Here is a 13,931-nt window from a genome sequence, read left to right as displayed (position 1 = left end):
TAACTAGTGAATAACTATATACTTTTTTTCATAATATTGTGCAAACTGTTTATAGCATTTCACCTAGACCCAAATTCCTATATTTTGAGAACTACCATATTGGACATTTCAATAATCCTGCAAAAGTCAAAGCATATCATATCTGCTGCCTTCCTCTTATTCACTGTCCCACTCATCCTGTCAAAGAAAGTAATTTAGACTGATTGACCATGATTCCTAGCGATTGCTTTTTGTCACTTCATTCTCAGGGAGAGTGAGAGCAGCCCCTGCTCCACTGAGGATACGGCTGGCCTGGCCGTGTGGCTTGGTCCCAGCGCTGCGCAGGGATGTGATCCTCATGGGTTTGCTTCTTGGAGCTGGGAAAACCTGGAAACACCTGTGCTGACACAGCCCTGCCACAGAGTGGGGACATAGGAGCCACACGTTCACATCTAAGCGGAGTTCCATGCACCATAACTCTGTCTGTTTCTTAACTATGTATTATTTTTTTATATCATTTTGAGTCCTCAGGCTAGACTGAGTGATGTTTTTATTGGTGCTTATTTTACAGACAGGTATTACCTCACCTTTCTTCTGTCCTTTGAAACTTCCTTGAGTTCTCAAAGGGAGTCTTCTGTAGGTCAGAAACCAATTGCCTATTCTTTAACTACCATGCACTAGGGAATAAGACTATCCTGACACAAATAAAACTCATGTGGTAGAACAGATTTCACATTTCAGTTTCTATCCCAAGGCAAAGCCTCAAAGGCACAAGCCTCAGTGGAAAAGCATACAGGAACAATGTCCCAACCATATTAATTTGCTTCAGTAAAATCTGTTTCTAATTTATTGTAATTTGTGAGTAACCATAACGATGAGTAACTGCTAACAGCTGGGACAGTTCAACATCCCTGAAACAAAACTTCAATAAAACAATTACAGTGACTTTCCCATGTGCATGCTGGATAGGAGGGATCACAGCATTGCAGGCCATTGCTACATCAATTAAATTTATATTATTACAGCTCAAAAACAGTTAATCCCCATGAAATTCAAAATTCACTATTTGTATTCTTTCTCATTTAACTCAGCAAGAGCAGCATGCTTGGAAATCAAAGAGGTTAAATATATTCAGAACTAAAAAAAAAAAAACCTGCTATTTTTCCATAGTTCCTATTTCCTGAGTGAAATTTAAGGTGACATTTATTTACCTTTTATTCTAATTTGCATTCAGAGGCATAATATTTCTTCATTGCATGAATTGGCCAAAACTCACAGCTCTTAAATACAGATCTCACATGGTATTGTGAAACAGGCACAGATCCACAGAAAACAATGGTTCTGTTGGAGGCTTGCCATCTTAAAACATCCAAGCATCTGCCCAAATGGATATATTCATAAACCATCATAAGCATGATCAGTATCAGTCTGCATTTTAGTTTTGATTCCAACACTTTTCAATCTCTCACATGATCAGTATCAGTCTGCATTTTAGTTTTGATTCCAACACTTTTCAATCTCTCAATCACCTACTTAACACAGGGTCAGTGAAAAGAAATGCTCCTATTTATGGTAAAAAGCCACTGTGAGATTGCATTTGTTGTAAACCATAGCTTCATTACTTTACTTCCACAAATAAAAGAGAACAAGAAGAACATGGGTAGTATGTAGCATCACAAACTGTGCAATTTGATTAAATCAAGTTGAAAAATTATAATTATGTAACATACCTATAGTCCAGAAACGCACAGTAAAGATGAACTCTGTTACTCTTATTTAGTGCTAGGCTGTATTGTTTGGGAGTCTGCAAGAAAGAAAATAAAAGCCCTGAAGGAATGTTTAAAAAGAACCACAATCCACTGTTCAACCAGTTCAAATTCCTATTATTCTAATAACTTCCCTAGACATTCTAGATTAACCACCTTACTGAAAGCAATTCTTTTTTTCAGTTCTCATGCCTTTAACACAAACCCCAAACATTCAAGGGCTGCTATTGTCTGATGTTTACATGTTTGAATTAAATTCATGTCACTTGGAGTGAGAAATTGGCATCCCATTTAAGTAATAACTAAACAGACGTCCTTATTGCACATAAGCACAAATATATGTGTTAATTTTTTCAGCATATATTTCACTTCTTTGGGTTTTGTTCACATTAAGTAATAAAAATCTCATATTTTAGGATTAACAACACTGAAATATGTGCATTACAATGACCAACTCACATACATTTTCTTTCCACCATAGTGATTATTTTTAAATATACAATCAAACTGAAAGAGCAATGCTATAATCCAAGATTTTATTTTAACGGATTTTGGCGGTATGATGACATAATTTTTATCTTTCACAAACAGATTTGGCCACATAAAATCTCCTCCATTCAGAAAGGATTGAAACCTCATTCTCCACTCTATTGCATCAGTTTCGTGACAAAATGATTAAAACAATATTGGAGTGAATTATTAGTTCATTATAGACAATATATGCAAAACAGAAGTTTCCAGTATCTGTTCTACCCTTTTTAATATAAAAGTCCCCCAGATCTACTCTGTGGTAGATCCTACTTTAAGGCTGTTTTTTTTTTTTTTTTTTTTTAATTACAAGAGTCTTCAATACAAATTGTGAATTAACAGCCCTCAGATTATTGCAACACAAAGTCAATACTGCTGTCAAACCAGAAAATAACAAAGCACTTTCCTCTTTGTTTTAAAGAAGAAAAAGGTAAAAAACAAACAAACAAACAAAAAACAAAGAACAACCACCAAAAACAGACAAGGAAACAAACAAAAGAAAAAAACAGCATGCTGAAATTCAAGCAAGTACAAGAGGTCTCTGCAATTCTCTTCCGCCTCTCCCACAAGTCCGAGTGTCAGGCACAAGGTAGTACAGTTCCCTCCTTACCAACGATAATAAAACATTTCTAACCCAGGACATTCATGCTGGATTTCCACATACTCCCAGTAGCTGTGCTGTAGATAAGGCCATCTATATCTTCTTAACTCACACCTCTGGATAACATAAATGGAATTTTCTTATCTGCTTGAGCAACTTCTGGATAGAACTTCTGGTTCCCTGACTGAGCCTGGTTTTCCTAAGACTTCATCATAGAAACAGCTGAGATTGCAGGCCAGGTACTCCCAGAAGTGGAGCTTTGAGAAGACAGATTGCCACTTATCTGCTGAGGGTCTCTATTTTCCCCCTCGGCTCTAGTCAGTTCCCGTAGCCTTCTTCCAGGAGGGGAGCAAAGCAAACTGTGAAACTTAAAGTGTCTGAGACTGAAACTGAGTCCAAGCAGGTGGAGGAAAAGAGCTGGCTGCCTGCTGTCTCTCTCCCCAGTGCTCGTTAAACAAGCTGGCCCCTCTGCATTTTAGGCAGTTACTACTTTGTACCTATTTGTAATTCCAGCAGTGTGGTCTGATGGCAAAATGCCGTGAACAAGAAATCGGTATCCCTGCCAACATTCATTATAACCCCCAGCTACATGCGGTTCTCATGCTGATGGGGGACAGGGCACAGAGCTGCTGCCCTTCCACTCTCATGAGAGGGTGGCACCTGGGAAGTGACAATGGGACGAGCCCCCCATCACATGGAGATGTCTCACTGATATAACTCCTTGTCCACTCATGCCACTTTCCAGATGCGGTTACAGAGATGCAGTAAGCCCAACCATATGATGTTAATTAACACGGGAGTCCTTCCTCATCTTTGAAAGCCCTTCATTTCTGGTTGTTCTCTATAGGTCCTGCACAAAGCCCCAAGAGCTCACTGGTATGTTCCCTGCTAGTTCCATCAATCGTGAACTTCCCATTCCTTTCAGAAAGTGCCCTGTCATGAGCCTCACCTTTAATGACAGCAGGGGTCTTGCACACCATCCAAACCACATATGAAACATGGAGTGCCTTGCAGAAACTGCTTCCTTCCTTTAATCCCACCTTTTGCTGTTCAGATTACTTCTGAAGACCACAAGTTCAGAAACTGCAGAAGACTAATGACATAACCTATGGCTGGAAAAATGCCTTCTGCAACTTCAGTTAACCTAAAGTTTTATTGGCACAGTTCACTTTGTTTTACCAGCAGCAAGGGCACGTAACATAATGTTTGGCCATTATGCTATATAATATTATGTCCATCATGACATAGCTTTCCTGAAGTAAGCAATTGAAAGAATACATGGTCAGTTTGTATTACAAGTTACTTCACTTTTATGACAGAGTGAAGCAGTGGCTGGAAAAAAAAAAAAAAAAAAGAGTGAGATCTGCTGTAATAGCAGCTAAGATTATACAATAACTGTCACTTCTGACTTGTGAAATATCTGTAGATAAATCTTGATTCTTAATGTACTAAATGGAAAGGGCACTGCAGGGTCAGGTTGGAATAAGACATAATACTTCAGTTGTGTATCTTTTCACACAAATAAATGCCAGATGTATGTTTTACTCTCAATTAAGTATCTCTGGCAAGGGACGAATTACTGTTTTTCTCCATCTTTGACTCTAAACACAGATGTCACTCATTAGACAAAGAAGTACACCAAGTGAAGCTATACAGTCTCTGGACTATGAGCTGTCCAGAATCGCATGTAAACCCACATGGAAAAAATACATATAATGTGTATACAAAAAGAATCCATACCACTTCAACTATTTAATTTTCTCAAAGACTATGTTCAGTGTTTTAACACGCACAATGCAGACGTCACAAGGCTTTTTCAGTGCTATTCGTGATAACTGCGTAACACTCATCTTCTCGGAATTCATTGAAACTCTGTAATAAAACTGTCAACAGAAGAGAAACCCACCCAACATATAAGAAACTGGCCACAGTGAGGAATACACCCTCACTGATCTTCAACAGCTCTACTTTAAATTACTCTATGAAAAACGAACAGACTGTGTCTCAATACTGCATTTCTTAAGTTAAACTATGTGTGACAGCATAGCTGTGACTTGGATCCTGTAGCACTGAGGATATTGATTTAATGTCATTGATAACAAAGAACTTAATATACAAGTAGGCTTTTACACTAAAAGAATAAGTCACTTGAATGTTTATAAAAGCCTATGAAAGGACAGTTTATGCAGCTTTTAGCAGTATGGAGAGAGAAAGTGCCAGTATGTTTAGTAATGCAGGGTCTGTTTGTCAGGTCTTCTCCTTAATTTCAGTTCTTTCTATCCATTCTTCTGCATGGAGAGGGGTACGTGTTGCAGCTTCAAAAAGAATTACATTAAATGAAGCAAAGGGCAGGGCACTGGAAGCAGTAGCAAGGAACACAACCCATGTCACTGAAAAACACGGTGCAAGCTCCATGTCTCTATTTAGACCCCCAGCAGAAAGAGAGTGGTTCAGCATCCCTTATTCTAACCACTGCTTTTTGGTAAATTAGTAAGACTTACATGCAAGCCACAGAAACTCCTTGTATGTGTTGAGGGTATGTAGAGTGTACGCGTGGATGTGTGATGGGGATACGGTACTTAAGCTGCTGGGAACTAGGCACAAGGCCATGGTTAGTGGGGGGAGAGGCCAAAAAAGGGGATGAGGGGCTGAAAGGACTGCTGGAAGCCTTCAGAAAAACCTAGTTGCAGGAAATGTCATGAACAGAATTGCAGAAGAAAAACAGCCAGCCAGCTGCTGCTGGGGAGCTCTGCCAAGGAAGAGAAGCCAAGCAGAGGGTGGGGTGAACCTTTGTGAGATTAGCTTGTTTCGCCTCTCCTCCCCTGAATTTAAAAAGCAAACAAATACTTAGTGGCCACCAAGGGAGGAGGGTGCGCACTTTCTAATTCAATATATATTTTTCTCAAATGTGAGGAAGGAGATTTCTTTGGGCCAGATCTGCCATTGGTCTAAACTCAGTAGCTCCAAGCCCAAAGGTTAATGTTGGTCTTTCTCTTATCCAAAGCACTTGATAATTTACCATATTAAGTTAAATTTGGTGTTCATTTGACTCTGTTTACAAAATACAGAATTTTATTTAATTCAGAGATTTTGAAGCCTTGTCCTCTCAACATCCAAACACTGTGGATCATTTTGAAAGTGTCGAGAAAGGGCTCTACTGCAAACCAGTCACTTTTCAGCACGCTTGTGTCTTTTGTGCAGTTCACAGCACACTGAAATATTCTTACAGGTCTGTGAATCAAAACCTTAATTCTAGCTTATGGAATAAGTTAGAGACTAGTCTTATTAATTTAAGGATTTCTTGTCCACACTGTGACATCCTAACTGCTCACGTGACCTATGCAGGACCACATGACCACTGACTTTCCTTCTAACACAATCCACTTCTCTTACTTAGAAAATTAAAACTTTAAGATACATTCAACTACTCAGCTCCCGGAGAAAAAATAATAATAATAATAAAAATACAGAAGAAAAGAGAAAGAAAGACTACCTACCTATTTCTATATTGGCTGTATTGTTCCAAGCTGTGAGAAAACTGCATTGCAAAGGACTGGGACTTAGATCACCCAACCATTGTAATTTAAAGTCTGTTTGACTGATTCACCCTAAGATGTAACTAGCATATGTCATGAAAAAACTATTACAAATTATACAAAAATGAATTTATCTTATCTACAAGGAATTATACAGTGTTGTGCATAAAAGCCAGACCTTTACCTGATGTAAATCAACAGTTCCATTGTGGTCAACAGAGCTATGCCAGCACACACTTACTGAAGCAATGCAGCAAAATATGTAGGCTCCCAGGGTCAACATGAAAGCCCTCAGAGCATATTTCTTAATGGAACAGACATACAGGTGTGGTGGTTTTTTTTGTTTCTTTTTGTTTGTTTGTTTGTTTGTTTGCTTGTTTGTTTTTTTAAAGCATAGTAATACAAAGAGTGGAGGACTTTAATATAAGTAATATAATATAAAGGAAATAAACAGTGAAATATCAGGTCCTATAAAGGCATATAAAATCCGAGCAGGTTGGCATATATAATTGAATATGGATTGCTTTTTAATCTTCCTTCACCTGAGGTTAAAAAGAGTCAACATATCAATTTCCCGCAAGAATATTGTTAATCAAATACTACTCCAATAGCTTTCCCTAGCTTTCAGAGTTCTCTGTTCAACAGCTGCTTTATCAGGCAAGCAATGTGAGAACAAAAAAAAGCAAAACAAAAAAAACCCTATGAGCAACAGACTGAAAAATATCTTGGCTGTTCTATTAGATCATATTTTTATAAAGAGGGAAAGAAAATGAGGAGGGAATGGATGAGGAAATTGTCCTGGTACTTCTTTTCTCAATTACTGTGCACAGCAAAAAAATAAAAAATAAAAAAAAAAAAGATTACTTCTGAATGTGTACAGCATCAAAAGATCTTGCTATTTTTCTTAGAGTAGCAACTCTGCATCCCTTTAAATAAAAATGCCATTCACTTAACAGCATCCTATCTTTCTTATGGCACTGAGCAAGGGGCTTCATGGAGCAGCTGCCAAGACAACACCTGAGCACTTGCAGATCTCAGTGCGGCTGTCAGGCACTGTGCATCTGCAAAACAGTTGCTTTTGGTCTACAAGAACTGAAACTACTCCTTGGTGCTCATCTCCCTTCAGCTTGTCTCTTTGATCTACTTCAGGTTAGCTCTTTATAGCACAGATAATCATTATAGCACATACAAAAGCTGGGGCAATGATTGCTAAATGTACGCTAGTTGCAATGCCTTGACAGTGTTAAAAAGGTAATAGCTCTCCTCTTTGTTTTTGGGTGCTAAATAGCATAAAAGTCAGGTTTTCCCAAGAAGGCTCAAGGAAAGCTGCTGAACTGTTGAGCAATTTTGGCAATGGAAACTGACTGCAACCTTTGAATTAGGATTACAGTCTCTCTAAACACACATACATAGTTCCCAAATGGCCTTTCTATAATTTTACAGCTAAAAATTTCCACCCTAACATAGAGGATTTATTTATGTAGATCCCTCAGGTAGTTAACACAGTATGGCATCAGTGGGTCAGTAGTGAGGTCCGGACTCAGGAGCTTCTGAACAAAAAGTACCTTGCTCAGCTTCACCAAGCCACGGATCCTCTATGGACAATGCTTGCATACATTCCTCAATTTCAAAGATCTCAAATATGCAACAATATCTTTCTTTCCTTTTCCGTTCTTTTTGGCCTGGGTGCATACGGGTACGATGATTGCTTTGTATGTATTTGTTAACACTGGGCAGAGACAAGCAGTTGCATGGCAAATTCTTTCAGCTCGGAAGCCAAAACTATTTAAGACACAGTACTGCAGTGTAAAAGCATGCCAAACTCCCATTGACTGCAATCTGGATTAATAATACTCACAATATTGTTGTAAATCATGGTAATAAATGGAAAGCACAGAAAGGCTGAAAAATAGCCATGGAAAGGAGAAGGCTCATTTTCATTAGAGATGCATAGAGTTGCACAAATAGAAACTGCAGGATAAGGACCTTTGAAATTCAATTTGGGCAGCAACCAAGTTACATCAGTAAATATTTGATGTTTAAAATTTTAAAATGCCAGTCAGTGAGAAATGGGGCCTAGCAGGGCAGCCTTTCTTTACATGAGTACCAGTAAACAGAGGATTGAACTGATGATCTAAGGCAGCTTTTATGCTTAAGTGAAAAAATGATTTCTCATGCCCCTTACAGCATTGTTCTGTTCCAAAGAATTACAAAGTGAAAATATGAATGTTTTTGTTCTAGAAATAGTATCATTTGATTAATTAGTAATTTAGCAGTCAGCTGGTTTTGATATGTCCTTCCAGTTAAACAGTTATATCCATGTGTGAGTACAAAATTTATCCATACACAGCCCTCTAAACCAGCATGTTGTTTAGATATCTAGAGATGGACAAAGGACTGCAAAGCTAAATCATTGATACTAAACACTTGGGACATGTTTTTCTCACTTCTTTAAGTTTTAGCACGTCGATTTAGATGAGAGCAAGGGAGGACCAGTTTCTTTCCCTTGCGTTATTGATCGAATTGTTTATGCAGAGCCACTGCCACCAAACTCCTCGGGACACTGCACGTAGCCTCCACCTGGCTGAGGGCACAACCTCCAACTGGGTATTACCTCTCCAGAATTAATGGATGCAATCTGGCTTCAAACAGGTCTAATTTGAATCAGGTAATTTAAAATGCAAGTTATTTCACTCAAGGTGCCCATGTTGAAGCAGATACTCATTGCTCGAAAGACCTTATTCTGTTTTCATGCAGTGTTTCTAGGGTACTCTGGCAGCAGCAGCAGCAGCAGCAGCAGCAGCAGGATGTGTGGGCACAACCCTGCAGAGCACATTTCTGCTCTTCCCTTCTCTCCCCTCCAGCACACACTCAGAGCAGCCAGAACTTCACACTTCAGAGAAAAATAAAACCTTCTTGATTGTCAGGGACTGAGTAAAATAGTTTATCACACTGGCAAGTAAATAAATAAAAAGAAATATATCCCTCTTTTTATTTTTAGACCTACATGAATTGGAGTTTGCTGAGAGGTCGTGAACACAGAATCCTACAGGGCTGTTATCCCCTAACCAATATCCGATCTATATCATTTATGCTCTGAACTGTTTTAATGTCTGTGTTAGATGGGCCAAGATGAAAATAATATATCAGGACAGATAAAAGAATAACAATAAAAAAGCTAACAATACAAAACTACCCCAGACCTGGGCATTTGGCCTGGTTCTTCCAATAAGCCATTTTGTAAAATACTACTTCAAGTAGTACAAACCAAGATTGGTTGTTAGTGCAACTTTTTGCCATGGCCATTCATCTGATCCAAGATTATGTTGCTTTTGCTGCTTCTGCATACTTATGCCCCTTGGAAAAAAAAAAAGTATTTTTAATGTGAATAAATGCAAATACTTACAAAGATGTCTGTGCAACCCATCCACCAGCCCTGCAAAATTCCAGTGACATAAGGTGCAAGAATCTTACTGGCCTTTTTTGGACAGATGAATAAACTATCATTTCAGTTTTCCCCCAGCCAGCTTACAATCAACATAATAAAGAAGAGTTCGTGGTCATGCTGATACAAACCCATGATAAATTTCCAAAATTGCTTAATGAAACTGACAACAGTGTCTTTTGGTATTTTTTGTTTGTTTCTTTCTTTTTGTTATGCATTTTCCTGCTACTCTGCATTATTATATTAAAAATATATTATATATTATATTATGCATTGCTTTTATAAAATAAGAAGCAGATGTCCCTTCCATACACCCCTTTTTAGCTCCCTCTAATTTTCTTAACTCATGTGAAAGTACTGCTGAAGGAAAACAAATGGTTTGATTCATATTAAAAAGGCTATTAAAAATGGACATATTTCCTAATCCAACAGAACCATAGCGAAAGAGGTAAACAAGTGATTTCCTCCCCCCCCCCCCCTTCACCTATAATATTTTGACATAGGCAGAAATATTTCCCTTTGCTATACAACTATCCAGGCCCAATGCAGAGCTCTGTAACAGGAAGCAATGTCTAGGCAATGACAGGAGCTGTGACAGGGACCAGAAGGCAGGCACAAAGCATAATCCTTTAAAGGGATGCACAGAGTAGAATCAGTTTTAAGAATACTTTTCCTATTAGGTAATATTTCCACAATTCTTAGTTTCCAAAACATTGCTTAGGCTTTTCCTCCTTATGGCTTTTTTTTTTTTTTTTAAGAGAAACATTTGCATCTGATGAGAACCATTCAAGACACCCAATTTAACATTGAAACTGCAGCTGTGATTCACAGTCCCTAAGTGACTTGGGCAGAGAGAATTTAAACCAGAAACAAGAAACTGGCAGAACTCAGCACGACCTGGATAGGTGCTGGGCACGCTGCCCACTGCGGGGCAGTGCCTACGGGAGGGAAGCGGGACGGAGAGGCGGGCACCGCCTGCCAGCATTTGCTCCAAGGTCTGCAGAACAGTCACAGTCACTCGTATCCCAAACCAGACACGCTTGGATTGCTGATAAGTAGATTTCACAAAGCTCAGCTGAAACTGAAAACCCTTGACACAGAGGTTCAGTCCCTACAACTAACATGCACCAGCCCCAGCGAGAAGTTGCCCTGAATTCAGAAACAACACAAAGCTACAAAACCCAACAGTAAGTCCCACTGGGATTTTTTGGTTTCAGTTTTGCATACTTCTTTGCCAATACACAAATGAGGGCTGGATTAGCAAACATCTGTTGCTCACAAGACTGAAAGTATTAATTATAAGCTGAATCAATCAATATTTACTCATATTTATTATGGAAGAGGCTTTAGACTTTATTAAGACCTTTTTTCACACAATGAGCCACTGTAGTTAGCCCAAAACTACCAGATTTCCAAGTGAAGAATCAATATATATTGCCTTTTCTAAGTACACAGGAAGAAAAAGCACAAATATGCCCTAATTTTCCTGCACAAAGACCATAGTCCGTGTCCTTATTTTGAAGAGCACAAGGACTCTGACAGCTTAGAGCAGTGATCATTAAAATTTCACGTACTCTGCACGATACTAACAGGAACAATGGAGTGTTTATGGAATTATTGGGAATACTACATTTATCTTTCTTTGTGAAGACTTCAGTGCCCTGCACTTCGCTTGCAAGGACAAACTTAGCTACTGGGAATGGACAGCTTTGGCAGTCTGGGACTGCAAGAGGTCTGATACGGCCAAATGCTGCACATGAAGCAGGACTCGGCAGTGTTAGGTGATGGGTGGAATTGATGATCTGATGGGTCTTTTCCAATCTAAATGATTCTGTGATTGTTTGGCAAGGGGGCAAGGGCTGCTGGTCCCAGGAAAGGCTCCCTGAGTCTCCCTTGGGATCCCAGCTAAGCCAGTGAGGTTTTGCCCAGGGCTCCAGCTGAAGCACAGTCCCATCTCCCTTGTACACACCTGCATATACAAGGGCTTGGCAGCCCTTGGCGAGGCAGAACAGAAATGAGAGCAATGCAACAAGAGTTAAGTGAGCACTGAAGGACCAAGGCCTTCAAGGCACGGGCACAAAGCTTTTGGTTTTCTGTGTTTAGCACATACTGGGACTCTGGTTTATGACACAGATACCCTAATATGGAAAAAAATGTACTCCTGAAGGAAAACGCCAGCTTCTTCAGATGTCTGGAGAAGCCCCTTCATGAGTTTCAGTCAGAATTTGATCAGGTCTGCATTGTGTCCTTTGAAAACAAAACATGATTGTGTAAGATATTCAACTGGTTCATCATTATGTATTTGTACTGTCATCTTTGCTAAGATTTCTGTACAAACAAAGGCCTAGGTTTTAAAGGGCATTTTGAAGACGTGATTTAATGAAAGCTTTAGGAGGAGTTTTAATAGTTCATGTCAGAAACAGAGTACCAGGCTTAATGGTAAAAATATTTACCACTCAGTACGCCCGTTGCTAATTTTTTTTTATAGGATTGGATTTATATGTTAGCATTTTCCATTCTCATTAAAATCCTGGCTATGCGAATGTTGCGAATGAAAAGCAATGCCTCACATTCTTTGTGAATTATATGTGGCAGGCTTTGTTTTATATTGACCCTTTCAGTTCTTATATCCCTTGACTAGCTACTAATCATCATTTATCCTGTCCCTGACTCTGCTAATCTCTGGAGAGCGGGTGAGACAGGCAGTCAATGGAGGCGATGGAGTATAAATAATGACAGAGTACAATAAACATTCCAATTGCAATGCCACATCTCATGACAAAGACTTTCAGAAGGATACAGTGCACAGTCCTTCTACGATAAGGCTGTTGTAACCAGACTGGAAAATATTGCAAAAACTTTATGCTTGCTTAAGCCCCAAGATATTCAGGCCCACTAGGTGAGATAAGGGAATGTTTACTCTGTGTAATCAAATAATCACTTGGATTCAGGATACTTGGTTTTATTCCCAATTTCTCTTTCCTCACGTGACTTTTCATTGGTTCTTTCCTGACTCTGTGTGTTTGGTTTCACGTCCATTATCCTACCTATTTAGTCTGTAATATCTCAGAATAAAATACATCTCCTCGATCTTGTTACACTTTGCACAGTGGGAATACAGCTAACAACTGCAAAGACCACTGTAAAAGTCTGTGTTCACATACAGCCTAATACTGTGCCATTTTCTGATAAGCAGCCTTGGATCATCTGAATATCTCATTAAGTTCCCAGTGAATGCAGGGACTTTCTTCCCCTGACGTCTCTCTCCCCAAACTCCAGGTGGGAGACATAAGCATGCTGCTTCATTTGTTTCATTTCTAAAAAACATCCAGCCATACAGCCCCAGAGAAAAACTGATCTGGGAAAAAAAAAAAAAAAAAGAACCCCAAGAAAAATGCAAGCTTTCTATCACATTAAGAAGCTAAAGCTGCTGTCTTAAGCAACACAATCAATAAACGAGACAAGGAAGTGCAGGCACGGGAGCAGCATTGCTCTCTTAGATACAACCCAAATCTGCAACACTTTGGGTTTAATATTAATCCTCAGACACAGACAAAAATCCTTTCCTGCAACGCTTCTTGAGCTGCAGAGCGATGTAACAAACCCTCTTGCAAGGCTTTGTGAAAGACTATTTTTTAGACCGTTATATCCTACTAAGATATCATACTGTCCTGACTAGGTATTTCTAGGATTAAGTTCGTGGCTTTCCATTGCTTGCTTTTTTTTTCTTTCTTTCTATTGTGGAAAAAAAAATCTGTCAAGAACATTTACATTTTTCTTCCTCTGATTTGAATCTTTTCTCCCATTCCTGTACATTTGCCAAATATGAGTTGTCTTTTAGTCTGTTGCATGAATGAGAATGAAGCACACACAACTATTAAGTTCAATGTCATTTTTCACTCACAGGAAGTGTGAGGGTGCCAGAACTATTTGATTTGTGCATCAGCCACATCCAGTGAATCGAGAACCACTCTGGAATTAGGCCTGCTCCATTAGCTCTAGCTACAAAGTTGAGTAACATGAGACTAAGCCATTCAACTCATTTTTTTAAATGAGAGAATGGCAGCTAGGGGAGC

General features: G+C 39.1%; 1 protein-coding gene across 2 annotated transcripts in view; it reads right to left on the bottom strand.

Annotated features, from left to right (window-relative positions):
- Nucleotides 1–13,931, bottom strand: part of ADGRD1 (adhesion G protein-coupled receptor D1) — a 157,566-nt gene that overhangs the window by 69,571 nt on the left and 74,064 nt on the right. For both annotated transcript variants that reach the window (XM_080559658.1, XM_080559659.1), the window contains one exon: nt 1,710–1,783. In XM_080559658.1, coding sequence (XP_080415784.1) covers nt 1,710–1,783 — 74 coding nt within the window. The remainder of the gene's footprint in view (nt 1–1,709; nt 1,784–13,931) is intronic.

This window comes from Anser brachyrhynchus, assembly GCF_964034855.1.
Source record: "Anser brachyrhynchus genome assembly, chromosome: 17".
Taxonomy (NCBI): domain Eukaryota; kingdom Metazoa; phylum Chordata; class Aves; order Anseriformes; family Anatidae; genus Anser; species Anser brachyrhynchus.
This window is presented reverse-complemented; position numbering and strand designations above follow the sequence as displayed.